At 43.5% G+C, this 23,599-nt stretch overlaps 1 protein-coding gene across 9 annotated transcripts in view; it reads right to left on the reverse strand.

Annotated features, from left to right (window-relative positions):
- The window catches only part of ASH2L (ASH2 like, histone lysine methyltransferase complex subunit), a 56,384-nt gene extending 36,898 nt beyond the window's left edge, over positions 1-19,486 (reverse strand). For 3 of the 9 annotated variants that reach the window (XM_045535893.1, XM_045535890.1, XM_045535894.1), the window contains exons 1-11: positions 14,050-14,255; positions 13,368-13,434; positions 13,104-13,249; positions 10,282-10,370; positions 9,919-10,013; positions 6,561-6,656; positions 5,309-5,404; positions 3,984-4,059; positions 3,213-3,230; positions 1,640-1,733; positions 640-857 (exon numbers count right to left, since the gene is read on the reverse strand). In XM_045535893.1, coding sequence (XP_045391849.1) covers positions 640-857; positions 1,640-1,733; positions 3,213-3,230; positions 3,984-4,059; positions 5,309-5,404; positions 6,561-6,656; positions 9,919-10,013; positions 10,282-10,370; positions 13,104-13,249; positions 13,368-13,434; positions 14,050-14,237 — 1,183 coding nt within the window. In that variant the 5' untranslated portion in view covers positions 14,238-14,255. Of the gene's footprint in view, positions 1-639; positions 858-1,639; positions 1,734-3,212; positions 3,231-3,983; positions 4,060-5,308; positions 5,405-6,560; positions 6,657-9,918; positions 10,014-10,281; positions 10,371-13,103; positions 13,250-13,367; positions 13,435-13,539; positions 13,872-13,906; positions 14,027-14,049; positions 14,289-19,409 lie in introns of those variants that run through there. The other 6 variants (XM_045535892.1, XM_045535895.1, XM_045535898.1 and 3 more) reach the window with 5 other exon arrangements.
- Between the last annotated feature and the right edge of the window lie 4,113 nt (positions 19,487-23,599).

Genomic DNA, 23,599 nt, shown 5'->3' on the forward strand with positions numbered 1-23,599 from the left:
AGAAGAAATCATTTCTGTGTTATTCTTCCACAAACTGCATAACCTCAGTCTAACCATGAGAAAACATGAGATAAGCAAACTCTCACTAAGGAACATTTGACAAAATAACCAATTAAAACACTTAAAAGGTATTATGGTCACGAAAGACAGGCTATGGCTGAGGAACTGTTAAGATGTTCAAGGCTGCAACAGACTAAGGAGAAATAACTAAAAGTAACATAAGATCCTAGAAGAAAAGGCATTAGTGGAAAAACTGGTGAAATTTAAGGTCTTTAAGTTTTGATAACAGTATTTACCAGTGTTAATTTCCTAGCTTTGATAACTGTGATAGTACAGTTGTGTAAGATGTTACCATTAGGAGAAGATTAGTGAGGGGAAACTCTTTTTTTCAACTTTACTGTAAGTTTAAAATTAACTCAAAATAGAACTTTAAAAAAAACATACATATGTATATAAAATGGCTAGAGCTTATAGGAAAAGACAGAGAAGGAAATTATTTCTGGCACATTCTGGCCGTGCCCAGGGAAGGGTGGGGCAGTGGTGAGAGACCGAGACGTATGTCTAATCCTAGACTGACAAAGCTGATGGCAGCAGCTCAAAGCAACCCTGCACCCACATGACCTTTAATACCTGACCTACCTCGATCATGCAGGGCTAACAAAACCCGTTCGTACAAGCAGGCTCGGTAGAGGTCTCCAGGAATAGGTTTTCCTGCCCAGCAGTCAAGTTCAAGCTTCTCGGGGTCGGGGGCGTGGGGATCAGGCTCAGCTAGAATGTACCGGTAGCCGTCTTTGTTAAACGGGTGTTCCAAGGGGTAGCCATGAGGGGGAAGGCGCTGAGCAGAAAACAAAGGGTCACTGCAGAAAGGAAAAAATAAAATCAAGAAACTAAAACCCCCTCTAGCTCATCTGCATTTAATTGTGTAAGAAAGGCCTCTGGTTTATTAGATTTCAGCTGGAACACAGGCAACTTCACAGCAAATACTTTATTACTCAAATAGATCATTCTGCCCTCTGCAGGCAAAACAGGGAAATGAAAAGGATTAGCAAAGCAGTTTTGGATAAGTTGTTTGTCTGCAGGGATCTTCCCCATGGTCTTTAAGCATTAACTGGTGTCTATAAAACCAAGCCAATACATCATAGGGGAGATAGGGAGATGGTGGATGAAGGTAATTCAGAGTGATTTCCTTTAATATATTTATTATCATAAACTAACGATCAGAAACTCAGAGCTAGGAGCATTTACTATCTGTTGCTAGTCTCAAGAAGTGACCTGGATGTCATCATCTCAGTATTAGACAAAGGGAAGGGCACAGGCATGAGAGGGAGGAGATCTAACATTCAGTACTGATTTCACTCCCTTCCCCCATGTATCCTTTCTCAAGATGCCTTAACAGAACTTTTATTTCCCAGGCTTAGCCCCAGACAGTGCTACCCTGAGGTCTGTTTTTATAAGAGCAAGTTCATAAAATAGGATACTTAGTCTAGGGTTACTTTGCCCCTCAAAGTGCTCAAGGTTTGGGAGCAATGGACAGGCTTTTTATCCTCAGACACTGGAGCTAATGAAGGATGCGGCTCTCTGCCCTCTAGCGGACTTTACTAGCACCAAATAATACTCAAATAGAGGGGATTCTTCCCACCTCCTGGCCTTCTTGGTGGTCCCTGTGGTCCCTCCATCCTGCTGTTTGCGCTTAGCTCCTCTTCCTTTTCCACTGCTTCCTGCTGCAATTCCCCCTTTGAAGAGAAGGCAGATTACTTTCAATGAGCCAGATGGAAGCCCCAGGTGGATGCTGAAATTCCATGGGGACCAACACACCCAATGTGCATTTGTGTGACACCACAGGAGGATTTCCTGCTCGAAAGCATATTGGATTTCACCCTGGTTCTGAAAGAATCTGCTGAGTGTCTCACAGCCAAGAACACTGGGTTCTGGCAGGGAGCTGAAATCAATCTAGCAATGATGATACCTGTGTTCACATTTTCAGCCTTCCTTTCTTAAACAGCTGCAGCTACTAGTATACTTTCTGAGGGTGTGACACAAATGCATTTTCACTCATTCAGATTCCAAACACCCACAGCTAAAAAGAATGAAAACAATTGCATGGATATAGTTTTTTTCACCCAAATTAATACAAACATCCATAAAGAGAGACTATCCTCACTCTAAGTCGATGTTCACTTGCTTGAACTTGCACAATGTATTCCATAAAGGCACAATATCTGCTAAAGCACTTAACTTGAATACCCAACAAGACAGAATACATCAAACATGGAAAACAGAAACAGAAGTACTAAAAAGGTGTTTCTCTCCAGTGGTGCTAGATATCCACAGTGGTTGTACAGAACACAAGAAAGGTGGCTTTAAATTTAGCAGGTAATTTTTAGTCCCATACCCATTTGTCAATGCAACATTTATTAAGATCATTTCAACGCATAAAATTAGGTTAGACTAACCCAGCTTGTGGAATTAAGAACAATTAATATCAATAGACAATTTTCTATTTTATATAAAAAATATAGCTACATACTAAGGCCACAAGGGATATTACCTTGTGTATTTATGAAATAGTAACTTTTGAAATTTTTGTCCAGTTGTATCATTTGTCTCAATTAGTTTTTTTCCCCCCTTCCAAAAAATGTCCCTGAACTGCAGGAAAACACCTTTATGTAAACAACTGCATAGAGAACTATATCTTAATTTGAGGCAAGCTTGTAAATTATCAGCAGTTCTGCTGCAATAAAAAGGATCAAGACATTGAGGGTAGGTCATATTCCACATACACAGGACCAGATTTACGCAGAATGTCCTTGTGAACACATCAGATGGTATTCCTATTTCTCATACAGGTTTTAATGTTAAACTGCTGCAATGTCATTATCTCTTCTTTCAGAGTTACCATAATCAAAAATTATGTTTTTTATTGTCATTTGCATTTTAATTATTTTAAGAGAAAAGTTTTAGATCCATCTTGAACCGAACAAGCAGTATTAAGGGGACTGCTGGCCGTGTTAAGCAGAATATGACAACACATAAGCTTTTAATTACTAACATTAAACTGAACTACTGTTTCATATTAAGTGCTATTGCCACCATTTTCACAAGGTTTTAAAATCATTTAGTTTTAGCTTCTACCACAACTCAGCAAAAAGCATTTTCCAAACCACAAAATACTTAAGTCTGAGAGGCTGAAAGAAGACAGAGGAGGAATTCACCTCCAAAAGTGGCTCCACCTGTAAGAACAGAAGTGGCACCATGTATTTGTCAAATTTTAACAATGAAAAGGGGAAAATACGGTGTAAAAAGATAAAACAACACGCTTAGTTATTTCCAACCCATCTTAGAATATTAATAACAGTGGAAATGATTAGATATTTAAGATGCTACCACTCCAAAAGACAAGTTAATGATGCCATGTGTCAGATGAACAGCTAACTAGCTCCCAGCTACCCCAACCCTCATATTGCCATTAGTAAAGAAGGGTATTCCCCTGATAGATAAGTTAATAAACAGAAAAACATGCTGCAGCAGGTGATCAATATAGAAATGCTGTCATATGAATAAGCTGAAGTTTCAGGGCAAGAAAAAGTAGATGGTGGGCATAGGAATTTCATTTGTTAAGTAACAGCTGAATTATGGAAAAAGAGTGGAGAGCAACTGATTCTTTCTAAATTAAATGTTAGTTATGAGAATATAGAAGGAGAGTCTAATATAAACACAGTCAATCTGACGTTAAAATTGTACCTTGTTTTATGCTAAATATGTCTCACTCAAGACCAAATTGTGTTGTAAAATGACAAAAAGTTCGCCTCCATTACCATCTGCCAAATCCTTGGCTAGCTCCTAAAAATTGAGTTTGGACTTTAAAACATCTTAGTAAATACCCAGGTTAAGGGTCAACTCAAAGAATGCCCAACTCTAGGTACATCTGGATTCAATAACTTAAAAACATTTAAGCTATGTAAATGACATATTTAAATACTTACCATTTAGATTCCCACTGGTAGACACTGCACTGCTTTGTTTTTGGTTGTCATAAGCAGGACCAATGTTACTAAGATCCTGGAAGGAAAAATACCCAATTAAAAAAGGAGGCTATGTAAATGAGTCAGTCTGGCAATGCTCGTAAACCAGGAGAAATTCTAATAGAATGGGAACTGAAACTGACAATCCTAAAAGGATCCCAAACTTGGATGCTTCGGGGGTCAGAAGTATCCTTGCTGGCACGTGAGGCAGGCCCAGTCTAAGGATCAGAGTGGTTTAAGGACGGCGATGAATGGCAATCAACCAAACAACCAACCAACCAACCGACCTGGCTGGAGGTAGTAGAGGGTGCGTGGCACACTAGAGTACCTACACCCCAGGTACTCAGCACCCCTGGCAATTCAGGCCCGGTGTATTCAGACCTTCACATTTTAAAAGAGACAGAAATCTGGCCGAGCGCAGTGGCTCACGCCTGTAATCCTAGCACTCTGGGAGGCCGAGGCGGGTGGATCGTTTGAGCTCAGGAGTTCGAGACCAGCCTGAGCAAGAGTGAGACCCGTCTCTACTAAAAATAGAAAGAAATTATATGGACAACTCAAAATATATACAGAAAAAATTAGCCGGGCATGGTGGCGCATGCCTGTAGTCCCAGCTACTCGGGAGACTGAGGCAGGAGGATTGCTTGAGCCCAGGAGTTTGAGGTTGCTGTGAGCTAGGCCGACACCAGGGCACTCTAGCCTGGGCAACAGAGTGAGACTATCTCAAAAAAATAAAAATAAAAAAATAAAAGAGACAGAAATCTGAATTTCTATGTGTAATCCTGAATTTTCAAAGCTAGCACATCAAACATTTTAAGGCACAGCTGAAGACTTGACTTTGTGAGTTGCCAATGGGAACCCTGTTGTTGAACAGAGTCGAAATTTTCTTTTTCCTGTTCTGTTAAGATACGCAACACAAATTCTTCTTCACAACAAAGAATATTCTTAGGAGCAAAATTTGAGATAACAGGAAGATTAGAAAGAATGTGGAATGGCATTTTTATACATCACAAATGAGGAAACTAAAGGTAAAAAAAAAAAATAAAAGTGATTTGCACAAAGCTGTAACATTTTGGGGAAAAGCCAGAACTAATACACTCATTTGTTTCCTGGTTAAAGGTGAGGACTCTTTCCACAAGTATCGGCAACCATTTATTTGGAGTCCACTATGTCCCGGGCATGTAATAGCAGTATGGTATGTGGCAAACATGCAAATGGAAATAAAACCTGATTTCCTGTCCTCAAGAGGCTTAAACTCCAGACAGGGAACATAAAGCAGACTAACGTACCTGATCTAAAAGTCCGAATTTGGGGTAATCTTCTTCTGGGTCTTTACTCCCAGGATCAGGGTGTTCCTTTACCAAGAACACATCTCGTTCTTTACTCTAAAAGGAAACAGCATTTTAGTGTTAATAAAATTTTACACTTAGAAGTACAGAATGGGCCAGGTGTGGTGGCTCATGACTATAATCCTAGAACTTTGGGAGGCTGAAGCAAGAGGATCACTTGAGGCCAAGAATTTGAGACCAGCCTGGACAACATAGCAAGACCTGGTCTATACAAAAGAAAAAAAAGCACAGAATGGATGATCAACTACCAATTCCACAATTCCCAAAGTCAATTGCTCTTGTTAGACTTGGGAAGTTAATTAAAATGAGGGGCAGGGGAGTCGATTCCTAAGTATAAGTCTCCAAAAAGGACAGTATTGTTTTCCTCTCTGATTAGAAAATACATGACCATCAAAAAAATTCAAACAACAGAGAAACATAAAAAAAGCCAAAGTCTTTCATGATCCTCACCTACCCTTCCACTCCAGAGATAAGCACTGTGAACAGCTTACTGTCGACTTCTCCCCAGGTACTCTAAGGACAATAATGTTTAGAACAAGGTTTTTTTTAAACAAAAAAAATTCAAAAATGGTCTCCAATTTCAATATAAAATTACACTTGCAAAAATGCAGTGGGAAAAAAAAGTATAGTGGACTAAGTTTTTAGTGCATAAAAGTACCGTGAGTGTAGGTGATGTTCACTTAAGACAACATGCAACTGATTTAGTGTGAAAACATTAAAATTTACAATTAGCTCTCTCATACTCAGATTTAATACTGGCCAGGTGCAGTGGCTCATGTCTATAATCCCAGAAGTTTGGGAGGCTGAGGAGAGAGCATCTCTTGAGCCCAGAAGTATGAGACCAGCCTGAGCAACATAGCAAGACCCAGTCTTTACAAAAAATAAAAAATTGGCCAGGCATGGTGGCACACACCTGTAGTCCCAGCTAGTTGGGAGGCTGAGGTGGGAGGATCGCTTGAGCCCAGGAGTTTGAGGTTGCTGTGAGCTATGATGATGATGCCACTGCACTCAAGCCCAGGCAATGGTGTGAGACCATCTCCCCATACCATGCCAAAAAAAAAAGATTTTATATTAAGTTGTCCTCATTTTCTTAGTCATCACATTATTTTCCAGTCAGACTAAACAGAATTTAAGTCTTACAAAGAACACTGGTTTTCTAAGTGTCAAATCTAATCAATTTTAGTCTACTTACCATTGTTTTAACAATGTTATTTGGCCAAGTCATTTTCCCAGGTCTCTGTCTGGTTGTCATGCACTCCCAGTATTTATCAATAAATGGTATAATATCCTGATTTTTAAAATAAAATGAATGTATTAAGACTTTTATATTTGCTTTCAAAGTTATGCTGACAAAGACAGTAGCATTTTGAAAGATCTTGTTAGAATTAAGAGAAAAATCAACATTTAGTGTTTTAACCATTGAATACTTAATTGCATGCAAATATATAGATTATGAGGATTTTAAAAAAATATATACAAATCTTAGCCACATAAGGCTTACAATCCCGTTGGAGGGAAAAGCTCTGCCATATTCCCTTGGTTGTCAACTGGAAGACCCCAAATCCCTCCCTGAGCTCCTATTTCTACCTACTTCAGATATCTCCATCTGGACAGCCTAAAGGCACCTCAAACTTCCCGTGACTAAAACAGAACTCTGGGCCAGGCGCAGTGGCTCATGCCTGTAATCCTAGCACTCCAGAAGTTCGAGGTGGGAGGATCGCTTGAGCCCAGGAGTTCGAGACCAGCCTCAGCAAGAGCAAGACCCCGTCTCTAACTGAAAGTAGAAAAATTAGCCAAGCATCATGGTGAGAGCCTGTAGTACCAGCTACTCGGGAGAATGAGGCAGAAGGATCGCTTGAGCCCAGAAGTGAGACAAACAAAAAAACCCAGAACACTCACCCCATAAATCTACTTTACAAATTTATACTGATCCCCCAGAATCTAAGCTAGACGCCATAGAGTCATCCTTGATTCTTCTCTCACAATCTTTACATCTAAACTGTCACCAAATGAATTTTAAAATGTCAGAAATTTCACACTCATCAGCCCTCCTCCTTTCCACCTCCACTGCTTTGATGGTGGCCCTTGTCAGTTCTTGCTTGCGTGATTGAAACAATGTCTAACCTAGATCTTCTGGCATCAAATTTCCCCCATCCTAGATCATCTTTCAAAGTCTACTACCACAAGAGTTAGCTCCATGAAAACAAATCTTTACTGAAAGAGCCAGGGTTGAATCACGGAAAAATACAAGGGAACCCTGGAATATTTTCTTGTTCCAGAAAGTAAGGAAGACTTCAAAAACTGATGGGGACATACTATATAATACATTGCTTTTAAAAAATTCACAACATCCTAAAGACACCTCAAACTTCCTATGACTAAAATGGAACTCTGGGGCGGTGTAGTGGCCCACTCCTGTAATCCTGGCATGCTGGGAGGCCAAGGCAGGGGGATCACTTGGGCCCAGGAGTTTGAGGTTGCAGTGAGCTATGATGACGCCACTGCACTCTAGCCTGGGTGAGAGAGGGAGACTCTGTCTCAAAAAAACTTTTTTAAAACTCCACAAATCCGTCGGGCATGGTGGCTCACGCCTGTAATCCTAGCACTCTGGGAGGCCGAGGCGGGTGGATTGCTCGAGGTCAGGAGTTCGAGACCAGCCTCAGCAAGAGTGAGACCCCCGTCTCTACTAAAAATAGAAAGAAATTATCTGGCCAACTAAAAAATATATATAGAAAAAAATAGCCGGGCATGGTGGTGCATGCCTGTAGTCCCAGCTACTCGGGAGGCTGAGGCAGGAGGATCGCTTAAGCCTAGGAGTTTGAGGTTGCTGTGAGCTAGGCTGATGCCACGGCACTCACTCTGGCCCGGGCAACAAGCACAGTGAGACTCTGTCTCAAAAAAAAAAACAAAAAAAAAAAACCTCCACAAATCCACAGTGATAGTAAAAAGAAAAAGAGAGGATGAGGGAAAGCTCTTCTTTACAAAAGAATTACAACCAATGAATGTATTCTGCTTTACAACCATTACCCTCTTAACTGATTCAGGTTCAGATAATCAGTGGTGGCTAAAACCACTGGTTGAGGGTAAGAGAACAAGGAATTCACCCAATCTCAGTGTACCATCCTACAGATTGCTTAATAATCCCAAAGATAAAGTTCGCTTTACGATGGAAAAATCTAGTAGATACCTCCTCCTTAACCAAGCAGTCAAATCTGGGACCACCAATATAAAACAAACCAATATCTTACATCTCCTGATGTGATACACGGAAAAACACACACATTATCTATGTAATAGTCTCACCAAAAATGTTTAACCTGAACCTAATCATGAGGAAACAATCAGATAAATGCAAATTAAAGAACACATGCCAAACTATTCTCTAGGCTCTTCAAAATCTTAAATGTCATAGCAAACCAAAAAAAAATTAAAAACAAATTTTAAAAAAGGTAAAATAAAGGAACTGTTTCTGGATTAAAAAAGGAGTTTACATTGTGACTTTGTCACAATGTAGCAATTTTCCTTTAAGTTAGTCTCACACAGTTTGGTGGAAAAATACAGACGTGGGGAGATAAAGCAATGTAGCAAAATATTAACAACTGGCAAATCCAGGCAAAGAACAAACAGATATTCATTGCACTAACTGAATTTCTCTGCAGGTTTGAAAATCTCAAAATAATTAGGGAAAAAAAAGGAACTAAGAAAAAAATCTAATCACAACACTCCCCTATTTAAAGCCCTTTTAATATGGACAAAAGGGGAGAGGGGACCTCTGCTGACTGCTCCAGCTTACAACATTAAGTGCAAACTTGTGTTTAGTACACAAGGCACTTTCCAATCTGATCCAGACATCGGTTTCACAACACACCTCACACCAGTGTTTTTCAAACTGTACGTCACAATCAATTTGTAGGTCAAAACTGGCTTGACTAAAGTATAATAGAAAACATAGCAGTGCAGAGGGAACATTAGAGGGTTAACATTGTTTTGTGAAACTTTTGTTTCAGTTTTAAATGAAAGCAGATTAGTACAACTGCATACTAGGTCACAACATAAATTCCATTTAAAAATGTACTTACTTTTTCTATTTCTTACGAGAAATCACAGTGGGAAAGACTCACGGATGGGCTAATCACCTAGTTTTTAATCCTGATTTTATGCGTGTGGTTTTCCAGTTTAATGAAAAAGGGTAACTTCTTTTTTATAACAAAAGGAAACTGACTCCCTTTCTCCCTGACAAAATCTGTAATAGGCCTCTATAAAAATGGCTACACTGGGCTGAGAAGGTTCACCTCAGACCTGATTATTGTGGGATAGACAGTTGTTTGCTTCTGTAAAGCCAACCAACACTATTTAAGGATTCATACCACTAATAGCTAAGCCAAGTGACACATAACTAGGAAATTAATAAGTCACACGAGATAAGAACAAAGTAACCACTGAATCCAGTCATATATTCATAAAAATTGGAGAGAAAGTACTTAAGAGTATATTTAGAAGTTCTACCTGATTCCTCGGCATAATTGCAACTACATTGATTCCATCTCTACCTTATCTTTGGAGAACATGGTTTTTGGATGTTCATCCTGTGTTCGGGACTGCCATGTTAGGTTGGCCAAAGCACTAAGGCACATTTCCTTCAGGTCTATCAAAAACAAAAGGAAGAAAAAGTTATCTGTAGTACTATATAATCTATCACCAAGAGAATATTCAACAAGATGGTCCACAAAATAACAATAGCAGCAAAAAGTGGAGGGATCACTTGATTTGAAATAGGCAATAGCTATTCAGAGCTAAACCCCAACTTAACTTCTACCAGCTACTAGGCAAAGGTCTCCTGATTCTGCTAAGCCCAGATCTCTTTTCTTTTCCAGCAAATAATTATCTTGAAATACTGCAGAGGTTGGTCTTACTTGCTTGCTTCCGGAGGAAATAGGTATTCCCACTATGATGGCACACATTGCAATGAAAACTGTAGTTGGTCATGAACGGTAGACAGGATCTGTTAAACAGCCAAATTGTAGAAATTAGTGCACTTCTGAACACATGCTTCTGTATGAGACATAAATCAACAGGAATCCTTTCCTCTCAGTGAAATTTAGAAAAAATGTTAGTATGTTAATGCACTCTTAAAACGTAAAAAGGTCATCAAAACCAAAACAAGGTTTGTGTTTTTACAAATACTGGGATTTTTCTATCATAAAAAATTAATAAGACATTATCCACCACAGTAGACAATTCAGCACTTGTAAGGTTCTCACTAGCACCCTGTCCAGGTTAGTTTATTTTTTGAGCACTTAAAAAAAGTACACCAAGCCAGCTACGAAAGACAGAGTAATCTAAGACTCATCTGTTTAGGGTGCCAATAATGTTGGAAAGAGCAGACAAAACACATGAAAAGATGAATTGAAAATGCAAATAAGTATCCAAGAAGACAACACAGTGACAAAACATTACTTGCCTCATGACCAGGTGAATCCTGCAGAAGACAATTAGTCCGTAAGAGTTCAAAGGACCCAAGTAGAAACTTCAGATTTATGAGTTAGGGAAGATTTTCAAGAAGACCAGTTATGCACTGGATTTGGAAAGATGAGTGGGTTTTTCTGGACAGGTGAACTATGCGCAGAGATGAGAAAGTGCAGGCTGAGGGTGGGGAGCAGAAACTTGTGTCAACAAGTTTGTTCAGGACAGAGGATTTGTTGGAGATACGATAAAAATACAAGAAGGCCTTGCGTGCCAGATGGAACTGGATGTTTTTCTGTGGGTAATATGAACTCCTTGAAAAGAAAGGGACAAATTAAGTGACAGGATAGGTCTGAAGAAGGAAGAGATTAGAAAAAGTGAATATACATAGAGGCTTTTGTAGCAGCTCCAGCAGAAGGTAAAAAAAAAAGGCCTGACCTAAACGGAAAGGACAAGCAGCTATACAAGAAGAATTGGTAAAGCTCGGGGACTGATTAGATGAAGGGGGAGCAGGCAGAATGAGGAGCTCTAACCAGTAAGACTGGTTATATCACAAAGAGAAAATCTCTTACTAAGAGGGGAGTTTGCGGGCAGGAGAAGACCTGCCTGATTGAAGGCAGAGAAAAAGGAGCCAGTGGAGGGGAAGATTGAATATGGCAGAGACAGTAGACACAGAGGAACCAACATATTAGACAAGGGAATTGTGGTGGTGAATCTAAGCTTAGGGAGACTTAGTCTTTCAAAGAGAAAGTAACAGAAGAACAAAAGACCTTTAGCATAAATGGCTTAAGCTGGAAGAGAAGAAATCAAAACAAAGTCAGGTTTATCTTGGACTCTGCTCAAACTAGCTTAGGGTGTCCTCAAGGACAAGGTTCCCAAGTATGTGCTGTTTACATCTATCACCATCACTCAAAGAATTAAGAAACATTAAGAATGTTAAGAGTAAGTTTCTTTACCTTCACTTCTCTCTAAAACCCTTTCTGTTAAACAGCCTGTTGTGATAAACTCATTTACAGAAGGCAAAGTCTCATACTAAAGATAGCTAGGTATATAGTTATTTTAACTCAGATACAAACAGGTGTTCGGAGGAGCCTTTTTCATATCCTGCTAGTTACATTCTCTACCTCGGTTATAAAAGATAATCCATCCCACCTAACTGGGCTTTGGGCATAACTTCTCAAATGCAGGTACAAACTGGTCTCTTCAAAGCTACCAAAACTTTGAACTCTGGTTCAAATCTTTACTAGATTTTCCCCCAGTTATCTCTCCAGCAAATTTCCTTTCCTAAGCTCTGTCTATACCAACGAATTCTTCTTGGCCTAAATGGCCTGATTTTAGGCCTAAGTGATCTATCATCTTGGTTAGCTATCGTGTTTTTCCCACTGATCTTTCCACAAAGATCAATTCTTTCTGATCCTTCAGTATTTTTCTTTCTTTTTAAAACACTCTTTCCATAGTCACAAGTCACATGTTAATTGAGACATAAGCATTTCTAAAATACACTTTAACTTTTTAACTTTAAAGTATACAATAACTTACAAAAGGTATTTCTTCATAACCCCACTCAAGGGGGATTAATTTCAGAATAATACAGCCCTATTTTGAAGATAGTGTTATCTAAATTTATTAGTATAATACGGACCACAAGGAATCTTTCAGAGAGCCAGCAGTACAGTTATTCCGATAGCTAGTGAGTCACTAATGCTCACCTGCTAGCTGTTGACCAAATCCCTATAATAAGAAGGCTTTCATTCTCAGTCATAATATGATTTTTATTTGCTAGAGACACATGACTGGAAATAGGTTTAGTTGAGGAGAGAGCACAGGATACTTAAAGAAGTGAGTTAGAAGCAATGAGAAAAGAAAACAAGGATGGTCATCTCAAATTTTTGACAACAAGCTTTGTCCACCGTACACATCAACCCTTTCTGAAAAACCCAAAACACCCAATATAAGGTTTAAATTATATTGTCTCAAATTTGTTGACAAAATGCTTTGTAATTGCATGGTTATGTCTCAAACCAGGTTGTAAGACCAAAAGCAGGGACAGACAATACCCATCATTGTACCTGTTAGGGCTGTGCCCCCAGTAAGTAGAAAACATGCTAAGGGAATTAAAACAATTGCTAATTTAACGTTGTATTCACTGAATAGGGGTTAGGAGACACAGGAAATAACTATATATTTACTTTGCCAACAAACTAACCATTCAACTGTTCAACATGTTGAGATTTTACAAAACAATTCTTACAAGCCTATGAAAAATACTCACGAGGTATCTATGCCAAAGGTGTCTGCTGTGAACCATTTGGTACATATCCCACACTGCAGCTCCACCTCTCCTAGCTGTCGGCCATTCTCTTCATCCACTGAGCCAGCCTGAGTATCCATCACCTCTGAAGTATCCCCAGCACCTTCCTGTGTCCACAGAGCAATTAGAGAATCAAATCAGTTGACTTGAATGTATTTTTAAGTCGCTTAAAAATGTAAAAATAAATCCTATCTTGCCTTGCAAATATCTCAAAAGAATACTTACTAGCGTATCTTTTCCATTAGAGGATTCTGTCTCCAAACCACCACCTACGTCAACCAAGTTTGCATCCCTATGAGATAATGAAAGCACCCGAGTAAGAATCTTCAAGAGAAACAAACCTCAAAATGCCCGTTTCCAAAGATGATGCTCAAAATACAGCTCTGCCTAGGGTTACCGTCAAGACAGCAGGAAGAATGTGGCCAAGACAGACGCAGGCCCAAGGAGCACAGAGAAGCACAAATCAGCCCTTACAGACACGTCTGCGTGGGTTAGAGTAGGTCCTGCGAGAGGTTCACAGAGATGCAGCTCTCCCGCTCGGTTTTCAGAGGGACCATTACTTCCTCCAGTCTGGCACTGCAAAGTGGTTTTTCTGGTATATTTGGAAGGTTCCTGCTAGAAGAGTGAGCTACCAGCTCCCTACCAGGGTGCAAGGGCAGGAAACAGGACAAGAGCCTTGGGGCTCTCACCGACCGTGAAAGGTGCAGAAGGGGCGCGATCTGAGACACGGTTCAGAGGGATGGGCCAGGTGTGGGTGCGTTTACCATCGCAGCGGGGGCAGGGCGAGCCGTTGGCGGCAGGGCCTAGGCAGGTTCTCAGGGGCGGCAGGAGGGCTCCCAAGAGCCGCGGGATTCCAAGAGGGGCGGGCCTCCCTTCGGTGCTCTCCTTGGGCCGCAGGACCTCTTACCCGCTTTCAGCCTCTCCGGAACTGGGCTCAGCTGCCGGAGCAGCCGATGTCCCCTCTCCGGCCGGAGCGGTTGCTACCGCCGCCACCGGCTTCGTCTCCCCCTCTTCTGCAGCGGTTGCATTTGCGGCCGCTCCTGGGCCGGGGCCGGCAACTGCTCCGGGGCCGGGGCCGCTTCCCGCCGCCGCCATCACTGTCGCCCTCGGACTTCTCGCGAGAATACTATCTCGGTCTCGCGCGAGCTGCTGCCGGGTGCTGTAGTCTTCAAACAGGAAAGGCCTGCGGTGGGCCCGCTGCCTGCCTGAGCAAGACGCGCTCGGGGCCCGCTTTAAGGCCACGGCAGCGCGCGGGGAAGGCGAGGGCGGCTTGTTAGCTGGGTTTCCTCGAGGACTTACTTCGTTTCAGGGACGAACGCTGCGCATTTTCGTGGCTAAGACTTGTTCGTCTCCCGCAGATGAGGCGCCTGGAGAGCGCGGGCTGCGCACGCAGCGCCGCAGGGACGTGCACCCCTGTCCTCCCTGAATGTCCCGCCTAGATGTCATCTGTCTCCCGCGAGTGGCCTGCCACCTGGGGCACAGTCCCGGAGGGCCTTCCCAGATGGGAACCCGGAGGGGCCGAGCCGGGCAGGCCGGGTGGGGCGCGGGCGGGACCCGGGGGGGCAGGTGGGAAGCGGTGTGCGCGGGAAGCTGCGAGCTGATCCCTGCCGTGAGGGCAGGACCCTGGAGCCCCCGAGTCCCGAGCCAGGTGCTGGGGACTTGGAGTTGGAAGAAGGTTGGTTCTTAGCGAAAGGAAGTCGTCCACACGACTGTGGACTAAGGGGAAAATCCTGACAAGTCCCTGGAGTGGGATCCAAACTCCAGAATACAAACTTCTAGCAGTGTTCCGGCCAGGATGGTTTTCAGGAAATCAATGTTTAGATCGATCCTATTTCCTAAACAGTTGCCTATGGATACACTGTTCTCCCACCTTAGGAAAGGAAGGCAGCGTTATCTCCCTCTGATCCTGGGTCTCATCTCACTGTGATGTGCTGGCTCATGGTGCAGGAGCGTCTGGGGCACCAGACAACGATTGGAAATATGTAGATATTTCGATTTTCCAATTGATTCTCAGTTGTTTTCAACAAAAGTGAAGGAAGACCTAACTGAATTATCACCTGATAGATTATTTTAAACATCGTTGATAATAAATGCTAAAATTAATGGGTGATACTTTTCTTGATTGTGTAGGCTGGCCTTGGTGACTTGCTTCTAAATAACAGGATGTGGAAGAGGGAAATGGTAATTTTTACAGTGCAGGAACTGGCGGACGCCACCTTAACCAAACAGACAAGGTTAACATCACCAGTGACAAGTCCCGCTGATATGTATGATGTAATGACAAGGCTACTTCATCTCTGTGGTGGTATTCTTCCCCCAAATCCATAGCAGTCTAATCAAGAGGAAAGATCAACTGAATCCAGATCAAGACACATTCTAGAAAATGTGACCAATACTCTTCAAGAACTGTTAAGGTCCGGAACCCAGAGACTGAGAAACCAACAGAGTGGAGGCAGCCATGGAGTCAAGACAACTAAAAACAAACAAATAAACAAAAAAACACAAATGTTTGGTTCTGATGGAGAGAGAACAATTGGATGATAACTGGAAGGGAGTTCAGGGTTGGGGAATAGACCAACAAAAGTTTTATTCATCAGTAGGGAGTGAGAGATTCAAAATATAGAACCATGTGGTGGTCGGTGGAGCAGTCTTCTAAAGAAAGTGTGAGAACGGCTGAGTCATCTGGCAGAGATGGAGAAGTTAGACTTACTTTTTTTTTTTTTTTGGAGACAGAGTCTCACTCTGTCACCCAGGCTAGAGTGCCATGGCGTCAGCCTAGCTCACAGCAACCTAAACTCCTGGGCTTAAGCAATCCTCCTGCCTCAGCCTCCCAAGTAGCTGGGACTACAGGCATGCACCACCATGCCCGGCTAATTTTTCTATTTTTAGTAGAGACAGGCTCTCACTCTTGCCCAGGCTGGTCTTGAACTCCTGAGTTCAAGCGATCCTCCCACCTCAGCCTCCCAGAGAGCTAGGATTACAGGCATGAGCCACTGCGCCTGGCCTTAGACTTGAGGAGGGAATCCCATTCATCTCCTGAGACTGGAGGAAAGAGGATGGGTAGAATAAGGATGTCATTTGGAATTATGGGGAACAAGAGACCAAGGGAAAGTACTGGTGGCTGGCAATGAGCACCCCGCTGAGCCTGGAGAAGGCACATCTGTTGTGGCAGTGATTTCTATCTTCAGTGGTTCCCTCTACCAGCACTGAGAGTAAGTGTGACAGCCAAGATGCAGGGAAACATTCATCCTGGTTTTTGGTTTGGCTAGGTGAGTAAGAGTCAGGGCCTGGCTGACAGGGAATCAAAGGCAAGAGTGAGAAAGCTGTTCAGATGATTAGTAACCATGGCACCCGAGGAAGCCGAAATAAGACAGGAGGAGCTCAGCACCCAGGAGTCCAGCCAGGATGGCAGAACTGGAATGCTGAGAGGTTAAGGTAAGAAAAGGGAATATTTGAGTTTCCAGATTTTAGAATTCCCTGCCTCTTCCCTACAGCCAGCGCACCGGTGGGCAAAAGTAGGCAAGGCCATGATAGAACCAGACCGCATTTCTGGAATTGGCAAGCAAAGCATCTACCCAAACGGTGCACTTTCTCAAAATAAGGTTTATTAAAATCACTGACAGAGCACCAGGTTGGAAGTTTAGGGCAAACAGGGAAAACACAGTTTTAGGAGCTCTCTCGCTAGTAACTGCTGAATTCACCCAGTTTGCCAGAAAGCTGATTTGATGCAGCTGCTGGTTGGATAGTATATTATTCTACTCTGATGAAAATATGGAGCCCATTCTCCTCATCCTCAAACACAATATTCAAAATGTTCGTAATTATTATTCCTGAATGGTGGGATTATAAAGCCTGCTTCTTAATTTTTTCTCTATTTACTATACACGCATGTTGTTCAAATCAGAAGTAAATAAAGGCTCAGTCTCAGCCTGTAATCCCAGTGCTTTGGGAGGCCGAGATAGGAGGATCATTTGAGGCCAAGAGTTCAAAACCAGCCTGGGCAACATAGTGATTGCCATCTCTACAAAAAAACTTAAAAATTAACTGAGTGTGGTGGCGCATGCTTGTAGTCCCAGCTACTTGGGAGGCTGAGGCTGGAGGATCACCTAGGAGTTCGAGTCTGCAGTGAGCTATGACGATGCCATTGCACTCCAGCCTGGGTAACAAAGCAAGACCTTGTCTCTAAAAAAATTTTTTTAATTAAAAAAAAAAAAAAAGATGAAAGTGTCCTTTGTTTCCCTCATCCCTTTTCTCCCCTGTCTCAGACTCCCTTCTGGTTCTACTGCCTCCCACCTGGCTGCTATTTGCAGTTCTATTACTGGCCACTGGGATTATCACATGGAGTCTCCCTGTTTCGGGCTTTCCTACTCCAAACCTGGCCCAAACTTCGACACCTCTGCACCCCTTATAGTAGGTAGTACAGGCTCCTACTGCCTTTCACATAAAACTCAGACTCCTCAGCTGGGTGTTCAAGAGGGTCCGGGAAATGATCTCCCAGTCCTGTCGGAATCCACTGGCTCCAGCACCCCCAACCCCACCCCCACCCGCAGCTCTTGGCCCTGCCTCCCCGCCCACTCCTATCCAAGTCCATGACATCCTGGCCCACATCACAGTCACCTCCTCCGGAAACCTTGCTTCAGGTAGTTTTTTTTTTTTTTTTTTTTTTTTTTTTTTTAAGGCTGGTCAAGTGAAGCAGTGGGAGTGGAGAAGGAACAAAGGAATCTGTAACTGGTTGTGGTCAATTAGTTGTAAACACCACTGCACTCCGGACCAGACCAGGTAGTTTTTATGCGGGTGCATACGGTCCAATAGTCTTCAGTTAAAAATCAGAACATTTATTGTGGATCCACAGGGTTGTGAGCCCGTGTGGCCCACCTAGATGGAGTCTGATGCATTCGTAACGAGTTAGGATGTCTTAACCCACAACACATTCTCTAAAATGTTCCTAAGCAAAAAGCTCCCCACTCCACAATCCATTGTCTTTTGCCTCCATTTTTTTTTTTTTTTTTTTTTGGCTTGGGATACCCTCTCTGCCTTGAAAGGCAAATGTTAAAAACCAATTTGCAAAAGAGAATTGTGACTATTGTCTCACCCCATAGGATTTAATTATTTTGGATGAAGTTAATAAATTTAAGAAGCAATTGTTTTGACTGATGGATCCTTTGGACTTGAGAATAAAAAAAGAATGTTAAAAACCCGTGTTGGGCCCGGTGAGGTGGCTCACACCTTAATCCTAGCACTCTGGGAGACTGAGGTGGGAGGATCACTTGAGCTTAGGAGTTCGAGACCAGCATGAGCAAGAGTCAGACCCCATCTCTATTAAAAATAGAAAAATGAGCCGGGCATGCCGGGGCGCGCCTGTAGTCCCAGCTACTCAGGAGGCCGAGGCAGGAGGATCACTTGATCCCGGGAGTTTGAGGTTGCAGTGACTTAGGCTGACGCCATAGCACTCTAGCCCGGGTGACAGAGCGACACTTCGTCTCAAAAAAAAGAAAAAATACAAAACCCAGTGTTACATCATGATCCTACTTTTGTATATTTGTTAGTAACATAAAAGAAAGCCGCAGTTGTGATCACTGACTTTTATCAGTGGTTAGCACCGAGGGCATGGAGGTGATTAAAGGGACTTTCTACTCTTTACATGACATACTTCTGTGATATTTTAGATTTCTCCATGCATTAGATTTATAATCAGAAAAAAGTAAACACATTTTTTAAAGTTTTTCACATAAATGGACTAAACCACACAAAATAATCTCCCCAGCACATTTGCAAGAAAACTAACATCCTTCTATCTTCTTCTTTTTTTTTTTTTTTTGAGACAGAGTCTCGCTCTGTTGCCTGGGCTAGAGTGAGTGCCATGGCGTCAGCCTAGCTCACAGCAACCTCAGACTCCTGGATTCAAGCAATCCTACTACCTCAGCCTCCCGAGTAGCTGGGACCACAGGCATGCGCCACCATGCCCGGCTAATTTTTCTCTCTATACATAATTTTTAGCTGTCCATATGATTTCTTTCTATTTTTTTAGTAGAGACGGGGTCTCGCTCTTGCTCAGGCTGGTCTCCAACTCCTGAGCTCAAACAATCCTCCCACCTTGGTGTCCCAGAGTGCTAGGATTACAGGCCTGAGCCACTGCGCCCGGCCCTTCTATCTTTTGAACAGGAAAAAGATGTCCCAGACCCTCAAGAACTTCTCATTTAAAAAGAAAACAGAGACATATGCGAGCTAGATTCTAACTGTTGCTTGGTTACTTCATCAGAAACTTACCCGAAGCTGTGTTGGTCTTGTCTCCCGGCCAGCAGCCACGCCTCACTTTTTGCAAGGGCAATTTCTTCTTGTTTCCTCTGAGTCAAGGCTTTCCAGAAAGCCCTGCAACCTAAAAACCTGGCTCCAGCCTGTCTTCCACCTCGCAGGACCCTGCTCTTAGCACAAGAGCGGGACAGAGCAGCCCTCAGCAGACAGGTGTTGGGTGTCCGGCTTGGGGCCCGAGACTTTTCCATTTCTCATAATTCCCAGGTGATGCCTGGGCTGCCTGCCTGCGGATCGCGCTCTGCGTAGCGAGGAAGGAGAGTGTTTCTAACTCACCTCCCCACTGGCTTCCAGGATGCAAGTCCCTTTCAGCAGGGCTTTGTGTGCAGCTGGTAGCAACTAGCCCTGCTTAGCTATTAGCTAACGTGGCAGAATAGTTTTCGTAATGGAACTTTCCCCTCCTTAGCCTTCTAGCCACACTCCTCCCTCCTCCTCCCCCTCCCCCATCGGTGCTTAGCCTCTGGCTATACCTTAGAACCACCTGGAGAGCTAAAAAAAAAAAAAAAAAAAAAAGACAATGCTTCTTGGCCTATACAATTAGACTGTGTAAAGGAGGAGTCCCGGGGGCCTGGCGTGGTGGCACACACCTGCAGTCCCAGCTACTCGGAGGGCTAAGGTGAGAGGATTGCTTGAGCCCTGGATTTTGAGGTTATAATGAGCTGTGATCACTGCATTCCAGCCTGGGTGACAGCGAGAGATCCTGTCTCTAAAAACACTGGAGGGATCCATGTATTGATTGCTCAAAAAAAAGCTTCCAATGTGGTTTTAATAGGCAACCAGAGCTGAGAACCACTGTGTTCATTGCCTCAACAAGGGATATAGCAGGGTGGAAATGAAATAGTATTATACAAGGGCTGTCCAGAAAGTCTCCAGCCATGCAACTGGTCTCGTTATATTAATAATGGCTGAAGACTTTTGGGACAGCCCTTGTATATGTTCTACTTCTTTTTGTTTTTTTTGAGTCTTGCTCTGTTGCCCAGGCTAGGGTGCCATGGTGTCATCATAGCTCACTGCAACCTCAAACTCCTGGGCTCAAGCGATCCTCTGGCCTCAGCCTCCCAAGTAGCTGGGACTACAGGCGTTCGACACCACGCTCGGCTAATTTTTCTGGTTTTAGTAGAAATGGGGTCTCGCTCTTGCTCAGGCTGGTCTTGAACTCCTGAGCTCAAGCAATCCTCCCACCTCAGCCTCCCAGAGTGCTAGGATTACAGGTGTGAGCCACCATGCCCTGCCTGCTTATGTTCCTTAGAGGAAGAGAAAGGACTCTGAACATAACTGAAATATTTAGGGTAAGTGGTTTGACCCCCACACAGGAGCTGGGAAAGGGATGGGCCGTGACTGTGTGGATGGGCCGGACAGACTGAGACTTAGCAGTGCAGAGCTTTCCGTGCCCTGGGGTGGCCCAGGCCAGGCAGGATCACTCCCAGGTCCCCTAACGTGGCCCAGAAGTAGCAAAGGGAGTTGCAGGAGCTGGGGGCCGGGGCTCCCGTGACAACTGAATGACCCATAACCGAACTGCAGATGGGGAGCTGGTGAGTGGCTACTCAACGGGGAGGGAAGGCACATGCGGGTACCTAATGGGTGGGTAGCACCGAGGTACAGCTGCCCCTTGCCTGACACCTGTCCCCAAAGACCCAAACACATACTCCTAGGAAGAGAGAGGAACCTCAAATTAAGATCAGCAATACCACCCCCAGTAGCACAGAGGTTCAAAAGAGAAATTATGTTGGATTATAAGAAGATACATTCCTTGCCAACTTCAGTTTTGGACCAAGAATCACATCCATGATGCTAGCAAACATTAAAACGGTTAGCCCTTCAGAACTGTCGTATTTGTACTTATCTTTAATTTTTTGTAAAGGGGTGGGGGTCGGTGGGCGCTGTCTCACAATTTTGCCCAGGCTGGTCTAGAACTCCTGGCCTCAAAGGATCCTCCTGCCTCAGCCCCCAAAGCACTGAGATTACAGGTGGGAGCTGCCACACCTGGCTGTATTTGTATTTTAATTGATTCTTGAAGCCCTGAGGGCCTTCAATACCCAGGTGAGAGGACTTGTTTGGAAACTAGTACCTCCCACCACTGGGAGCTGAGAAAAGAACTTTTATCAGAGGAATGTGAATCCTTTTAAATTATAAGGACCTGAGAGGCATTAAAATGAGAGGGCAATCACGTTCTATTCCCTCTTTTGAGCTGTACATTCATCTCTTGAAACTGCTTGCTATTGCTATAAATTAACCTAATAATGCCCACATTATAGCCCACACCCTATAGTTAACAATGCATAGCCAATCAGCAGCTTCTGTTATTTGAATGTAAATTGTTGGTAAACAATTGGAAAACTGCCTCTTCCTTCCCATAAAAAAATCTGCTTGTAACTGCCACTAATTGGAGTGTATATTCTGGGCAACTTGAATCTGTGCTTCCAGGCTACAGTCCTCAAGCTTGGTCCAAATAAATGCTCTTATATTAATTTTGCTTCAGCTTCTTCCTTTTAGGTTGACACAGCCATTGTTAAAGGCTTCTGGGCCCTGTTCTAACGAAAACAGTGGGTCAGATGCTCTGGACTCTATAGATTCCTAGGACTCTCCCTATACCCCCTCCCCGCCCCCCACACTCCCATGTTTTTATTGTCATCTGTAAAGCAAAACAAAGCACTTTGTGTTCGCTGTAACTGTGAGAAATACGGAGATGATTATGCGGCGGAGATGATTATGCGGTGGAGATGATTATGCGGCGGAGATGATTATGCGGTGGAGATGATTATGCGGCGGAGATGATTATGTGGTGGTTCATCTCAGTGACGCGTTCATTTAATCTCTGCCTGAGCTCTCGGTCCTTAATTTCTGGCATTTATAAGCTGAATCGACTAACTCCTCTGATTACTTCCAGTAGCCAGATATCTGAGTACTACTAAACACAGTAAAAAGAGTTTTATTCTTGCTTTTATTAGAAAAAGGTCAGCCTGAGCAAAAGTGACACTCTGTCTCTACAAAAAATAGACAAATTAGCTTTGTGTGGTGCACCTGCCTGTAGTCCCAGCTACTCTGGAGGCTGAGGCAGGAGGATCGCTTGAGCCCAGGAGTTCGAGGTTGCAGTGAGCTGTGATGACGCCACTGCACTCTAGCCTGGGAGACAGCAAGCCCCTGTCTCAAAAACAAGAAAGAAAAGAACAGGGAGGAAAGAAGGAAGGGAAAGGAAGGGAAGGGGAGGGGAGGGGAGGGAGGAAGGAGGGAGGGAGGAAGGGAGGAAGGAAGGAAAGAAAAGAAAGGAAGAAAGAAAGAAAAGAAAAAGAAAAGAAAGAAAGAAAAAAGGAAGGAAAGAAAGCTCTATGTGGGTAGAGACTTTGTTCACTGATGTATCTTAGCACCTAGAACAGTCGACTGGCACACAGAAAGCACTCAGTGAATGTTGAATAAATGAAACTGCATTTCTCTCCTGTGAATGAGGCTTGTTCAACTTTAAGGCCAAAGACGCTACCAACCCCATGGAGTAAAGTAGCCCAGAAGGGTTCAGCAAGGGGGCCTCTGGAGTGAAGAGTTTGGAAAAGTTGCCTTTGCCTACTCAAGGACACAGGGACACTGAGTGGGGCCTTGCAGTGGACATAGGCTTGGTGTCCCCGCTGAACAGTAGAGCCCGACAGCCTGAACTTATGCAGCTCGGCAGTTCTCAAAGTTGGTCCTGGACTAGCAACTTTGTGTCACCTGGGAACTTATCAGAAATGCAAACTCTCAGGCCACCCTAGACCTGCTGAATCCAAAATTCCTGGGGTCAGGACTAGCGATCTGTTTTAATAAGCTCTCGGGGTCCTTCTGATGTGCACAAAACTTTGAGAACCGCTGATGTCATGAGATGATGGGCTGGAGGATGAGCTGGGTGAGGGACAGGTGTTGCAAGCTCAGGGCTCTTTCAAGTGCCAAGGGCTACGCATCTAAGCAAGGACATGCGTCCTGCCCTCCAGAAGCTCCTCTGGGAGCTAGTGAGGAAGCCTTTAGAGTGCTTGGGTTAGGCCACAGTGAGTGTCTCCAGGGAGAGCCCCTCAGCAGTGTTGGAGGCGAGAAGGGCAGGGAAAGAGTGAGGTTAGTTTCCCCTTGTTCTGGTCATATCAAGCTCTGACCACGATGTGGCAGATGGTTGTTCTGTTGGAATCCCA

This window comes from Lemur catta, chromosome 22, assembly GCF_020740605.2.
Source record: "Lemur catta isolate mLemCat1 chromosome 22, mLemCat1.pri, whole genome shotgun sequence".
Lineage (NCBI taxonomy): Eukaryota > Metazoa > Chordata > Mammalia > Primates > Lemuridae > Lemur > Lemur catta.